Below are 15,373 nucleotides of genomic sequence, written 5' to 3'. Positions count from 1 at the left end.
GAAGTTAAATGACTTGACTGAGGTCATGCAGTGAATAATGTTTCCTGTCTCAGAGTCCCCTGAACCAGTTCTTTAGACCACACTGCCTCCCTCTAAATCAGAGTATTCAGTGTTTGAGATTCTAGTGAAATCGCTAAACTTGAAAAAATTCAAATCTGGACAATGTTCCTTCTGCCACATGCCAAGGAATAGTAAATGTTATTAGATCAAGTGAATCCATCGCTGCCCAAAATTCTGCATATACAAAAATTAATCCATATAGTTAAGGAACTAATACATTTTAATGTGATTTTTCCTTGCTCCCTGAAACACTTAAGGAGTCCTAAAGCTGCAGTCAACTACAGTGTCTTTTAAAAAGCGAGATTAGCTTTCCAAATTATAAGTATAATATATGGATTTACAATTTACTTTGTACTTGCAACTGACCCTTCTTCAGCATTTCACCTTGAGACATCTGCATACCCTTCCAGCTGAACACTAGCTTCTGTTCCTGAACCAAAGATTTTGTTGTCATCATGGACAAAATTTGATCCTGATCATGATATCCAGCAGCCACACTATGGCCTATTATTTTGAAAGGTAAAGGTTGAGGTCCAAGGGCAAAATGTTTGTGCTCCTGCTTTTGCATACAGAAGCTCAATAAATGCATGTGCAAATTGTAATGATGCATGAACATAGCTGGCAGTGCATTTATTATTTATTTCAATTTAAATAGTTAATAAAGACATTTTTACAAAAGTCTTGGCACCCTGACACATAACAAATGGCACAGCAAAACCCCAGTACCATTAAATAATTATTTAGGCAGGATCTCTGCTAGCCTGCCACCTACAAAAAACTCCTTTTCACACCCCATCATTTAATTGATTTATTATTAGTTTTATTTGTTATTTATATTACTGTAGTGGATAGGAGCCCTAATCATGGACCAGGACTCCATTGTATTGGGAACTTTACAAACAGAGAACAAAAAACATGGTTTATAATTTAAATGTTAATCTTTTCTTTTCTTTTTCAAAAAAGGTTTGCAGTGGTTACAGAATTCCTGGTCCTCCACAGTTACCAGAGAAGACCAGGATGTGTCACAGCCAGGAGCTTAATAAACACAGAAACTTCTTGATTAGGGAGTTCTTTAGTTGCTGCTTAACGCATGGCTCTTCGTGTTTATGTCCTTACAATATGCAGAGATGTGTATCTTTCAAAGAAGACTTGAGTAATGTAATCCCCTACAAAAAATAAACTATGGCCCTCAAGACCATTAAACCAAACTTAGCGGCAACATTAGCTACTGTACCTGTTTTGGACTACAGTACATGTCTACATCTTACATCTCACCACATATTTTTGCAAAAATGAATCCTCAAGTCATGCAGATCTGTCTCGGATGAGCCGCTGTTAAAGCTAATTGGATCCATGCCATATAGCAATGACTTCAGTATGGTAGGTCTGAAGTAGTGTTACCACAGCTGTTTGTTAGAAATCCCAACAGATAATTCTGGGTTTGCGACTCCTAGGAGCTTTTAGTCAGTATCAAGTATCATCTTTTGTTTTGTTGTGCAAGTTTAAAGCGGTGTTAAGGTTAGCAGACTCAGTTAAAATGCAAGGCTTCCATCTTATTTAGACTGAAATTGATAGGAAATTTCCTATGGATTTTCAATGGGAGCAGGCTCAATTCCTAGCTTCTACCCTAAAAAACAGTGATAATTAAATGCTTTCCAGATTTTGAGGAGACCCCTCAGCTTCTCTAAGAACAAGAAATGTGAAAATCCCTGTTCCTCAACTGCATGACTCAGCAGTCATAAATATGGAGCACTGAGCTTTTTGATATTGTGCATGTACACAATCAATCACACTGTCTTCTGCTTTCTCAGTTTTCTCCAGCATTCTAGGCACACAAGACAATGAAACTGACCAAAATCCTGTTCTATGGAATACTCAGAATGCAGGAGTCTTACTAGCTTCTTCCTGAGCTGTGTTTGCAAAATACCCATTGCCCTGGATTCCTCTTTGTTAGTGAACAACAGAAGCAGCTCCGATAACCTAAGGCGATGAATGTGTGGTCAGCATCATTTGAAAATTTTACTCCAAACCCCCCATTTCATACAGCTCCTGTGGCTGCAGAGGTTCACAGATAAAATGTTGTGATATATAAAATGCCTAAAAAAACCCGAGCAGGTAAAATGACAAGTAACTCCTGATATGAATACTGAATCTGTTTTGTTCCAATTCCAGACTTCTTATCAGTAGTTATTGTTTGTAATGCAGTCACTGATGTAGTACGGCAAGAAGAAATGGTTACTCATCCTGTGCAGTAACTGTCTCTCCCCAGGGGTGCTCCACTTTAGGTGCTAGAGATTTCTCATAGCAGTGTCCATCTGGTCTGCACATGTATGCTTGTCAGTCTCATGCCCTGTGCCATTGCTTTATAGCACAGTGTGGGCAAACCACCCTCAGTTCCTTCTCTACCTTGAAGCCTTATAACAGAGAACTCCAAAGCAGCGGGGAAGGAAGGCAGGTAGTGGAGCACCCATAGGGACACATATCTTGAAGAACTACAGTTACTGCACAGGGTGAGTAACCATTTAATCTTCAAGTAGTGTCCCTACAGGTGCTCCACACTACGTGACTACTGAGCAATTCCTGATAAGGCAGAGGGGGTTTCAGCATTGAGTCCAGTATGGAAGAAAGTACAGCCAAGCTGAACACAGTATCAGAAGCTGAGTCGTGAGTTATTTCATAGCATTCAGTGAGTGTATGTATAGAAGCCGAAGTAGTGGCCTTACATATTCCAGTAGTGGGTACCTTTTTGAGAAGTGCCGTAGAGGTGGAAATGGACCTCGTAGAGTGAGTATATATGTCCAAAGGTGCTTGAATATTACAAGATTCGTAGCAAGAATTAATGCAGCCAGATATTCACTTAGAAAGTCTTTGATTAGAGACTGCAGATCCTTTCAATCTATCTGCAAGCAAGACAATCAGTTTGGGGGTCTTTCTGAAGGGTTTAGTCCTATCCAGACAGAAGGCCATGGGCAGTGATTGGTGAGCAAACGGCCAGGTGCATCAGATAAGGAAACTATGTTGGTTTGGGCCAGGTTGAAACTATTAGGATGACTCTGGATTTGTCCTTCTTTATTTTGAGCAGTCACTTTCACCCCCCGAATATTCCTCTGTGCCCTCCAAGGGGGAATGTGCCCCACAGATTGGAGACCTCTGTTTTAGATCATACCCTCAGTGATCCACATTGCCAATATCTTTGACTTGTTGTAACTGACTGAAACACAGTAAAGAATTCTCCTGCTGCTGCACAAGAAGGACTAGCTGTCATAAGTAGATAGGTAAGGTAAGGGTTAAGTTTCTTTTACCTGGAAAGGGTAACCAAACACCTGACCAGAGGACCAATCAGAGAACTGGATTGTTTAAAGTCAGGGGCGGGAATTTGTATACTCGGGGTCTTTTTTCTCGGCTAGGTAAACAAAGTTTCCTTTATCTCCCTGCTTATCTCAAATATCTACTAAATCGTGATACAAAGGAAAGCAAATAATATCGCTAGAAAAAGCTTGTGTTGTATGTACAGAGGGATTGCGGTCTTGCTCCGTCGAGCTTGAGACAAGCTTTTCTCCTATACTCCATCTATCTCAAAAGGTTCTCCCTAAACATCGTGATACACAGGAAAGCAAAGAATCGGGTTCTCCCACCGCCTATGAAGAGATAAACCCAATGCTCTGTCTGACTGTAATCGGCGATCTCTATTAAATCAGCACTGTTACTCATATCGCGATAAGCAAAGCTATTACCACAGGGCAGCAGGTGATATAAGAATCCAGCAACCAGCCACATCTCTTTTCTGCTCAGGGATTAGCAAGGGAAAAGGTTAAAGGCTAGCACGCAGAAAAAAAAATTTTTCCCTGTGCCTTAGCAGCTTGCAGGTACAGAGTCATTAAGTAAAACCATCAGATCTTTGTAAACACTTCGAACCTAAGAGCAGCCAGCAAACACACACGTGAACCATACAGTAGCTTGTTGTCAATGCCCTATCAACAAAGCCTAGACAAGCAAATCATTTCAGCATCCTAGAGGCCAGACAGCCGCAATTCAGTCCAACAACCACCAGAGGGCACCCAATCACAAAAAAGGAACCATGAGTTCAAAATGAACAAAAAAGCGAAAGAGCCGCAACAACCCAGACGACGAAAATACATAGAAGACAGCTGGAATTAATTAAGGCAAAACAAGCCCAGCAGCAACCCACAGAAGAAAACAAAAGAACAGCCACAAAACAGATAGAACCGCTGAGAGCACAACAACCACAGAAAGGAAGACGCGAAAAACAGAAGATAAGCAATGAGCTGTGATGTGCACTAGGCAAAACTCCAACCCACTCCAACCCCCACCAGTTGTTGCTACCCACAGGAAATGTCCACTACAAAGCAGTGCCGGGACACAGACCACTCGTCTAAAACCAGAACACCCAAACTGATAGGGACCCGATCCCAGTCAACCGGCTGAACCAGCCACCTCAGTCCACATCCGACTCGGACAGCAACAGCACCCCAGCACATGCAATCCCCTCAACAACGCCACGAGGGACCAACGAGGCCTGAAATGGCAGAACCAGCACACAACAACCATAGCCAAGAGGCTCAGCAGAGCCTGAAATACGACCAGGTTCACCACGCGACCAGCGTACACCAGCTACAAAACAGACCCCACAATCTGCTACATCTCTACCAAGAGAGGTCCAACCCAATCCCCGCTCGCGGAAGAACTGGCCCCACTTCAGGCCACAGTTCCAGACTGCAGCAGGAAGCAGATGACAACAGCCTAGACATCTGGGCGGGCGCGCACGAGCAACCCACCGCCTCCACCTCTCGCGATCGACTCCGGTGTTATACGACCAACCGATCTTTATACAAGGAAATCTTCTCGGCCTCCCACGCCACGCAACACGCCACCCGTTGCGGAAACTCCTCTACGGAGCGGCATGAGCAAGAATTCCCATCATCCCGTCTTGCGAGGTGGCCAAACAATGGAAAGCCTCAAGAATCATCAAATGGCCCCTCCAGCCACTCACCCATGAGCATTCAAGTCCCACTCAGCAAGCAATACCCGTGGATACGGCCTTTCCGACAAGACCACCCAGGAAAGCACCAGTTACGACTGAACTTCGTGAACTTGCTAAACCCATAATCCAAACAATTGGCGCTAGGTAACACCACAGCTAACGCAGTGACCAGCCTCTAACGACATTTGTCGCCAGGGTAAGGGGCCTCCATACTGGTCAGTCATCGAAAGAAATCTAAGCCATTTACCGTCCCTGGAAAAGCTACGTCATCATTTGGACAACGTTCCACTACAAACTGACCCATGCTGCCGAAGTGCTTTCTCGACGAGTTGAAGCTTACTGCAGCCTTCTTAATTATCTATATGTGCATGTTGTCGTTCCCTGCTTAGTTTCAAAGCTCAGGTAAATATCAGCTTCCCATCGAAACTTTACTGCGGTGATTGGGGCGTGCATAATAAGATAGTAAGTAAGGTAAGTGTCTTTACCCGACAGGAACAAACACCTGACCGAAGACCACTCAGAGAACTGGCCATTGTAAAGTCAGGCGGGAATTTGATACTCGGGTCTTTGTTTTTCTGCCTAGGCAAGTTCCTTCATCTTCCCTCTTAATCCAAATATTACCCCAAAAGTCGTGAAAACAAAGGATAACCAAAGCTAAAGCGCTACTAAAAGCTGTTCTGTACAGTCAAGTTGAGCGTTCGGGTCCCGGCTGTAGACAAGCTTTCTCAAGCTCCATCTCATCTCAAAGTTCTCCTAACATCCTGGAACAACAGGAAACAACAAGTAATTCAGCTATATCAGCTTTGGTGTATTACATGTCATGTGATTTTTGGACTGTTAATCGCATCTTTAAATCACACCGTTTACATAATTTCTAAAGTCAGACCGTATGATTCTCCATCGCCAGAGCTTTATACTTCCTTTCTTTTTTTTCTCTCATCACAAGTTTCTTTAATCTGGGGAAATTTCTTTTCCTATGAGCAGAGGGGAGGGAGCCCAAAACTCGGTCTCCACCTTCCAGTGTCCCCAGGCGAAGCCGCAGGACAAAAGGAGGGGAATCCTCTGTTCCGAGCGGCCACCACGTCAAACTGCCCACCTCTGGGAAGCTAGATGCCATCTGCGGTGATGAAGAGTGAAGTATAGCAGTGCACCGGCTAACCCAGGAAAGGGGGGAAGCTGGGATGGAGGAGAGAGAGAGAACCTCAGGGTCCAGGTCTGTGTCCCCCAAAAGGAAGGGTGGGGACACCAGAGAGAGGAAAGGGGGGTCAGGCCCTATAAATTCCTGACCTGGTGGCAGCGAGAATATCCAAGCTGGTAGTGAGCTTGGGGGAGTTTCAGGTAAGCACCCAGGTCTTGGACGCTAAAGTCCTGATCTGGGACAGGAGGCTATTACCACACTAGCATACAGCTCCCTTCCTCTCATCTTTGTGAGTGGGGCAGGGCTAACAGGAATGAAAAGCAATAAAAACTTATTTGAATAACTAAATTAAGCACATAGGACTGAACAGACTCAGAGAGTAGATCACATGAGTAAGAAGGTGCTATTTTTACAGTTTTCAGATTAAAAATGCACTTTAAACTATATTAGGAAGTCTGACCCATTTGTGTGTGTCATTAGTTTTAGAACTACATTTTGCCATGATGTTCTCTTAATATGGAGAAACATCTAAATAATGTGTACTTACTCTATCTCCTTTAGGACCTGCTGGGCCATGTGGACCGACTGGGCCATCCATACCCTAAAAGATTAAACAAACAAGTAGTGAAAAACAAATGCCCTGAAATCTGTTAGCAGTTCTTAACTGCAGGTTTATTCTAGTCAGGAACTGCCTTAGGATTAGTTCAACTCCCACTGGCTGAAAATATAGGCTGAGATTGTCAAATCTTAATTATGCTGGTAAATGTCAGAAGGCTCAAGATCAACTAGTAGCAGTTTTGCACCACCTTCACAGATTCTATATTACCTGGTCTTGTGAAGTTAGTACAAAACTCATCAGGGCTTCAGATTATACAGGGAAGCCTAATCTTACCAAGTAGAACAAGCACCAGTGAAACCACTGCTTTTTTAACTTTTGTTGTTATTGTTGCGTTCTAAGCTCAGGATTGATGTTCCAAGCATTGAATGGTTTCCATTGTTGAAGTCAGAGGGAAAAGTACAAATAAAAGACAGGAAAAGGAAGATATATAGCATGCTTAATTCAAATGGCAGTTCTCCTTACATGGGACTTGAAAGCTAGTCTCAGTGACAAAGCTACAATTTCCACGGCCAATGTAAATCCAAGATGGACATAAAGCTCAGAAAGAAGATGAATATACTTAGATACACTGAGCCATGTCCCATTTTAACAGATTTTCCTGTAAAGCTATATAAACAAGGCCAGCTCCAACCAAAATTTCACCCAATAATGATTTTTTTAAGATTTGGAGCCCCATCTACAGAGCACGGTACTCCCTGTCCCCCAGTGCTAAGCTGTACCAAGACTTTCTTCAGATTCAGCATCATGTAAGTTGCCTGATAAATTCTGCCTCATTCCATGTAAGACACACGTATAAACCAGGCAAATAGAACCACTTTGAAACACATAGACTCAGTAGCAAAGCATGACATAGGAATGCAAGGGACTCACCCGGGGTCCTGGCTTTCCGTCTAAGCCAGATGCTCCCTGTATGATTAGGTGGAAGCATGGATGATGGGTATAACATGAATGACAAGAATGTGAGATTAGCAAGTGGTGTTGATGAAGAAACATAACTTAAACACAGAATATAAGCTGTTACGGGGTTCTGGAATGAGGATCACATTATTACAATATGTTAGTTAAAATATTACATACAACATTAAGAGCCGGATTCTGATCTCAGTTACACTGGTTTTAAATTGATGTAACACCAGAGACCTGATGGAATTACTCCTGATTTGCAACAGTGTACCTGAGATTAGAATGAGGCCCTAGATATATTAGTATTACAAACATCAGACATTACGGTGTTTCTTGTGCTTTAATATACAAATAATTTATAAATTAACTAGCAAGTTGTCTAATGTGAATAAAATACTGACAATACTGACTACTCTACTTTGCAATGAAATTAAAATACATATTTTAACATTGATAAGAAGTATTTAAGCTTAAGAAAATTGTGTTACATCACCAACAAAACCCTGGCCCCCATTACAATGGTTTAATTCATTTTCAAGAGCCCAAGAGACAATGATGTTTCCTGTTTTCACCAGCAAAATACAACTGTAGTGCATGTTCATGAACAATAAATCTAATTCCAGGCTGGAAGTGCATATAATGCATTTCAGGTTTGGCTATTCAGGTTACCATCCTTGGGGACTGGCTGACCTCTGGTGGATTTTATGTGAATAACATAAGACTGTTGTACTGGGAACTATTTGCTGGATTATCAAAGGGACCGTGTCAACTTGAAAATGGTTAGTTTCACTGACAGAAACTAAAATCTTTTTGGTAAAGGTGACATTCCTCAAAGTCTCTCTGAAAATCTTTTAAAACTTTTGACCAGATTTTTTCTGATCATTGCAAGACCCACACAACAACAGGGGAAACAGATTGACTATAAAGTGGAAAACAATTAAATTGACTTTTCACAAAGTGCTGTCAAATGCACAAAGGAAACACACTAAAATATACTGTTTTTCTTCTAATCACTTTCAGCTCTGATGTGTCTTGGGACAAAATTTTCAAATGGAAATGTGATTTTTAAGTCAGTCGTGTCCCTTTAAGATCAATCTATGCCAAGTACCCTTAATGAAAACTGTTCTGAACAGTACAAGGCAAAAGTTAAATAATAACAATAATAAAAAAAAATCCAGCATCTCTGGCTGAATGGAGAATGTTTTAAAATTCTAGAAGCCAATTCCCAAGGTCTTCACTCAAATTTTACTCAGTCCAGACTCAGGCAAACTTCTCAGTTTAGCAGCAGTTCTTCAATGAAATATCACTGAGGATACATCCAAATTAAAACACAACGTGTTTGATAAAACCACGTTTTTAAAACAAACACCACACAACATTGAAATCACAACATGATTAATGTAATGGGGCTGACAGCATCCTCATGAGGCTATTAACACTGGCCATTGACACGTGACAAAAAGAAACTGACAGCACTGTGTGTTACAGGATGTGACTTTGGACAATGGTACAGACTCTGGGTACAACAAAACAAGACTGATGTTCTGCTCCAACATGATAGAGGTTTCTAAACGCTGTTGAGTAAACCAGAGTTGTTGGTTGAAAGAAGAGAGAAAAGTCTGTGATTTGCACTGAAATGGAATAGTTTTTTTTACTTACTGGAAGACCAAGGGGCCCTCTGTCACCCTTTTGACCTGGTTCACCCTTCAATCCTTTAAGACCATTTAACCCTGGTTCACCCTAAATGTAAAAGTATAAATGCCAATTTTTTGGTGCTACAATGGGTATTTAAGCTGGGACAGAAGAGAGCCAGTCTTAGATGTAGCTGCAAATTCCAGTTCAAAACAACAGCAAGGTCTTTTCAGCGTAAGGTACTAATTCAGCATTCACAGCTTACTGCCAATTTACATGGAGATATTGTATTGACCTGTGCTAAAATATACAACAGACAATGATCGGTCATTTTAAATACAATTGTGAGTTGAAATAATACAAGGAACTCTGCTGTGTAAGACTTTCTTGAACCACTTCCAAATAATTATTGAAGTATTTGTCTGATGTGGGGTCAACTGTAATTTTCCTACCTCTTTTGAGTATCCTCTATGCCCACACGTTTCTGTTGTAGGCTGATAATTCAAACTAAAGAAAAACCTTAGACAAGAATATTAGAGACTGCATTTTGTTCAAATTAGTGATAATTGCAGTGAGATCTACAGAAAGGTGCAATTTGTGTGGAAGTACATTCTCTTCTAATGACAAACTGGAATTTGCAACACAGTCTTATGTAAAGATACTTTAAACCTTTAAGCGTACACAGTTCAACGGAAAATTAAGAGGAGCAGTGTGTTGTATGGGACAATGCATTTTGGGGGCCCATCCTTCAGTGATCTCACAAAAAAGGTACAGTATTTATAGTAGAACAAAAGATATTGTGGAAAGATTGTGATTATGATGTGACATAAACATCGCTGTATTAAAAATTGAGAAATGAATAATGGTGGACCTAAGGTACGTGTGAAGACATCTTCACACCATGTAAAACTACCACAGCATGGCGGCTCTATAGACAACTGAGGGAGCTAACAATATCTACTTCCAGTGAGAAATAGAAATGCACAGGATTTTCTCTATGCCAAAGACTGTTCCCTATGCCCAGTTCCCAAGGTTTCTCTTTGCTACAGAAAACCCCAAACAAACCATAAAAGAATTTAATCTATGCTTCTGCTTTCAGTGACATCTCCTTTACACCCTGCCTTTGTAATTGTAATTTCCAGCCTGAGTAGACATATCTGGGCTATGTCCCTTTCCTGACATTTTGGAAGCAGAAATCCCACAAAAAACCTGACTCTGAGGTCAAAAGTCTGAGGTAAGACAGGTCTGATGCTAAAATGGGATAGAACTAGGGCTGTCAATTAATCACAGTTAACTTACATGATTAACTTAAACAAATTAATTGCAATTAATCACAGTTTTAATTGCACTTTTAAACAATAGAATACCAATTAAAATTTGTTAAATATTTTGGATATTCTTCTACATTTTTATATATATTGTATTCTGTGTTGTAATTGAAATAAAAGTATATATTATGTTGGATTACAAATATATGCATGGTAAGAACGATAAAAGAAATTGTATTTCTCAATCCATCTCATACAAGTAATGTAGTGCAATCTCTTTGTCCTGAGGGTGAAATTTAAAAATGTAGATTTTTTTTTTTTTTTTTTTACATAATTGCACCCGAAAACAAAACAATGTAAAACTTCAGAGTCTACAAGGCCACCCAATCCTAAAATGCTTTGGCCACCATTCCAGAGGACATGCTTCCATGCTGATGACGCTCGTTAAAAAAGAATGCGTTAATTACATTTGTGACTCAACTCCTTGGGGGAGAATTGCATGTTCCCTGCTCTGTTTTACTCACATTCTGCCATATATTTCATGTTACAGCAGTCTCAGATGATGACCCAGCATGTTGTTCGTTTTAAGGCCACTTTCACTGCGGATTTGACAAAATGCAAAGAAGGTACTAATGTGAGATTTCTAAAGATAGGTACAGCACTCGACCCAAGGTTTAAGAATTTGAAGTGCCTTCCAAAATCTGAGAGGGACGAGGTGTGGAGCATGCTTTCAGAAGTCTTAAAGGAGCAACACTCCCATGTGGAAACTATAGAACCCAAACCACCAAAAAAGAAAATCAACCTTCAGCTGGTGGCATCCGACTCAGATAATGAAAATGACCATGCATCGGTCTGCACGGCTTTGGACTGTTATCGAGCAGAATTCATCAACAGGATGGACGCATGTTCCTTGGAATGGTGGTTGAAGGATGAAGGGACATATGAATCTTTAGCACATCTGGTACATAAATATCTTGTGATGTCAGCTACAACAGTGCCACAGGAACACCTGTTCTCACTTTCAGGTGACACTGTAAACAAGAAGTGAGCAGCATTATCTCCTGCAAATGTAAACAAACTTGTTTGTTTGAGCGATTGGCTGAACAAGAAGTAGGACTGAATGGACTTTAAGGCAATAAAATTTTACATTTTTTTATTTTTGAATGCAGTTTTTTGTACATAATTCTACATCTGTAAGTTCAACTTTCATGATAAGGAGATTGCACTACAGTACTTGTATGAGATGAATTGAAAAATACTATTTCTTTTGTTTTTTCACAGTGCAAATACTTGTAATCAAAAATAAATATGAAGTGAGTTCTGTACACTTTGTATTCTGTGTTATAACTGAAATTAAAATATTTGAAAATGTAGAAAACATCCAAAATATTTAAATAAATGGTATGTTATTATTGTTTAACAGGGCGATTAATTGCATGATTAATCACAATATTTTTTTTAATCAGGTGATTGATCACAATTAATTTTTTAATTGCTTGACAGCCCTAAATAGAACTGATTTCAGAAGATCATTCCTGACCCAAGCCTCCAATGCCAGGCAAAGTTTGACATAGTCTAACTGTGGCTCAAACCTTTAAAAAGAGATATTTCTGTCTCATCCCCCATACCTCAAAACCAAAAAAATCCATTTTTTAGAAAGCTGAATATGAAAAGACAAATGTAATGATTAAAATGGTTGTTACAGGATTCATTATGCTCAAGTGTGATACTAAATTTTTTAATTAATGTGTTAATTTAATTAAAATACAAATTAAATCCTGGTTTCCTTTAACCTTTCCAAAATCATCCATGTTTTCAGGAAACTGGCTGTCGTCTAAGACTTTTACAGGGCTTCTGGAGTGTGTGTCATGCGCACATGCTATGCTAGGGATGAGGGAGTGTTTCCAGAAGCACCAAGATATATACTGAAGCTGGGGTGGGACTCCTGGTGGGGATTTTGGGAAGTGAGGTGAACTTGTGTTGGAAGGCATAGGAGATGGGAGAGAGAGAGCAGAGCAAAAGGAAAAGAGACATATCTGGAAACGAGTTTATTTGACTTCACCTCCTCCATGTACAACACACTCATCCTCTGTATTCTAAAGTATAATTTAAGGCAATTGCAAAGCATGAAACTCTCACCAGCAAATAGGAGGCTGGGTAATTTTAATACCAGTTCACAATCATCATTATAAAAATCTAGTCCAATTTATGCTCGTATGAAACACACACAAGCAATGATCATAAATCAATATAATTAAAAAAATCCTTTAATTTTTACTTTAAGTATCTGCCTAAAGGCTTAAGAGTATCAGAAATATTTAACAAATAAATGAGACAAAGGACACAACATAGATGCATGCTTCACTATGGTTAACAAAGAACAAAGCATGGCACATTACAGATTTAAAGAATCCAGGCAATTATTCATTTACCTTTGGGCCAGGCAGTCCATGGGGTCCCTGAAAATAAAGTTTCCATCTTTAATGAAGAAAATAAAGGTTTGTTGCCTTTTCTAGGTACAAGTTGCACTGGCAATTTTGTTTTCAGAAAATAAATTGCAAGTGCCAATATAAAGTAGTTGCACCTCTAAGTACCTCATTGGGGGAACAAAATGGGGAGACACATTTATACCCAAAATTAATTTCCTCACTTCCCAAGAACTTTGGGTTAAGATCCAAATACAGATCCAAAATCCATGGCTTGGGCCCATCTCTACTAGTCATGTTCTTTCATAGCACTTTTATTAAGCAAACATTACAATGAGGATAGGGAAAGAAAGACTTACCATAGGGCCTGGCGACCCATGTGGCCCTGGCGGTCCTGGGGGTCCTATGATCTACGTATAGGAAATGATGTTATTAGCTCATGTAGTGAAAAGAATCTCCCTTGTAAATACAGGACGTCAGACTCTTTCTCCTCAACTTTCTGCTAACATCATTTGTCATCATTCAGATGAAGAACACTGCAGAGTGCTGCAGTTGCTGGAAAGCACTTTAAAAAGTAACAACATAACATGCACATATATATGGCATCTTTATCTTGGCACTTGGAGAGCTTCTCAGACTTGGCTATTATTCTCACTTAATGGACAGGGTATCTGAGGCACAGAGAGAAAAAAATTACACGCCCAAGGAGATACCAAAATCAAATGCAGAGCTACAAACAGAATACAGGGTCTTCTGACTCCCAGTTCTCCACTCAAACCATAAGATAACTTTAAAACATTAGCTAGTAGTAAATGTCCTCAAATCCTGTCTGAGTAGGAATGCTGTTGACTCTTATTTTCTGGTACGTATTCCCTGCTGTACTTGCAATCTATATTTTACAGGAATAGTGAGGGATGCTGTGATGCCATTCACTGGTTCCTTTCCAATCCTGATTAATGGAAATAAAACAAAACAATTTACCTTAAGTCTTGGGACATGTCTAGGTTACCCTCTTCCTCCATTTTTATTTGATTTAGCCCAACAAGCACTACGTGCACAAATATTCAAGCTTAATCCCAATGACGAAGTCATTACAACAGGTAATCAGGTTATTAGCATGTGCTCATTATATGTTGGTTTACTTTACTGATCCCACCAAACCCAGAAAGAAGAATTTCATTTTGGTATTTATAATGCTTAACACCACTTCTCACACTGGGCTCAATGCAAAATAGCTATGAATTGTGAGTTATGACAGCAGTACTGTGCTACCAGCAGGGCTGCTGAGCAGCATAGCCAGTTCTAGAGATTAACATACAGCATTAATGACTTTTCTAGCCAATTCTCTGAGATTAAGTGCAGTGTCAACAAAGCAGGTTTTAAAATATAAAATAGGATGAAGAGAGAAGGGTTGATAATGGATGTTGGGAATCTCCTGGGAGTGGAGAGGAGTGGTGAAGCCTCCAATGGGAGAAGAAAATGAGGTCAATTGCCATGGCTGTTTTCTCTAGGGGATAAGTCTTTTACAAAAACACTGCTAAGAAATTCAGCAAGTATGTGCTGAGATCTTTGAGTTCCACACACACACACACACAATGTTGGAAAGTAACAAATTGATTTTCCCTTCAGAGCTAGATTGAGACATTTGTGCTCCGTAGTGAGAAATGGGATCTAGAAATGCCGGGACAGGGAGCCAGCAACTCTTGAATTCTTATCCTAGCTCTAACATTGACTGCCTGTTGTCTTCGGCAAGATGCTTGACCTCTTTGCTTCAGTTTCATGATCTATAATATTGAGCTAATGATACTTACTTATATCACAAGAGCCTTGCATGAGGTTTTTATTTACATTTGTAAAATGTTTTGAAGACATTTACATGAAGCCACATGCATGTCTGATAATGCAAACACTTACTCATGTGAGTAATTCTGAATATTTCCATGGGACTATTCATGCAGTAAAGATGCACCCACATATAAATATTTCCAAGAACAGGCCTGAAGTCATTAAGGACCAATCAAATCAAATGCTCAACCAAATCAAAAGATGTCCTTCATTTGACTTTAGTAGGCTTTGGATTGGGGCCTACCATCATTATAGCCCTTTGGAGATCTGCTTCTCATCCATCCCTCTGAGATACTTACTGTACAAGGCTGACAAATAGATAAACAGATTGCTGAGACAGGAAATTCCCATTAATCTTATCTCTCTGTCTTATCTCTCTATGATTCAACACAAGAAGGGATGCTTCCTATTCTCAGGTAAGCCAATGGGAGTTTTGTCAATGACTTATGTAAGGATCTGGAATCTTACATAGCTTTTAAA

At 40.0% G+C, this 15,373-nt stretch overlaps 1 protein-coding gene across 1 annotated transcript in view; it reads right to left on the bottom strand.

Moving 5' to 3' along the window:
* Positions 1-15,373, bottom strand: part of COL25A1 (collagen type XXV alpha 1 chain) — a 192,591-nt gene that overhangs the window by 34,956 nt on the left and 142,262 nt on the right. The window contains exons 25-29 of the mRNA XM_075066209.1: positions 13,408-13,458; positions 13,055-13,081; positions 9,382-9,462; positions 7,690-7,725; positions 6,748-6,801 (exon numbers count right to left, since the gene is read on the bottom strand). Of these exons, the coding sequence (XP_074922310.1) occupies positions 6,748-6,801; positions 7,690-7,725; positions 9,382-9,462; positions 13,055-13,081; positions 13,408-13,458 (249 nt within the window). The remainder of the gene's footprint in view (positions 1-6,747; positions 6,802-7,689; positions 7,726-9,381; positions 9,463-13,054; positions 13,082-13,407; positions 13,459-15,373) is intronic.

Source organism: Chelonoidis abingdonii, chromosome 5 (assembly GCF_003597395.2).
Source record: "Chelonoidis abingdonii isolate Lonesome George chromosome 5, CheloAbing_2.0, whole genome shotgun sequence".
NCBI lineage: Eukaryota > Metazoa > Chordata > Testudines > Testudinidae > Chelonoidis > Chelonoidis abingdonii.
The sequence above is the reverse complement of the archived record's forward strand: the minus strand, read 5'-3'. Positions and strand labels throughout refer to the sequence as shown.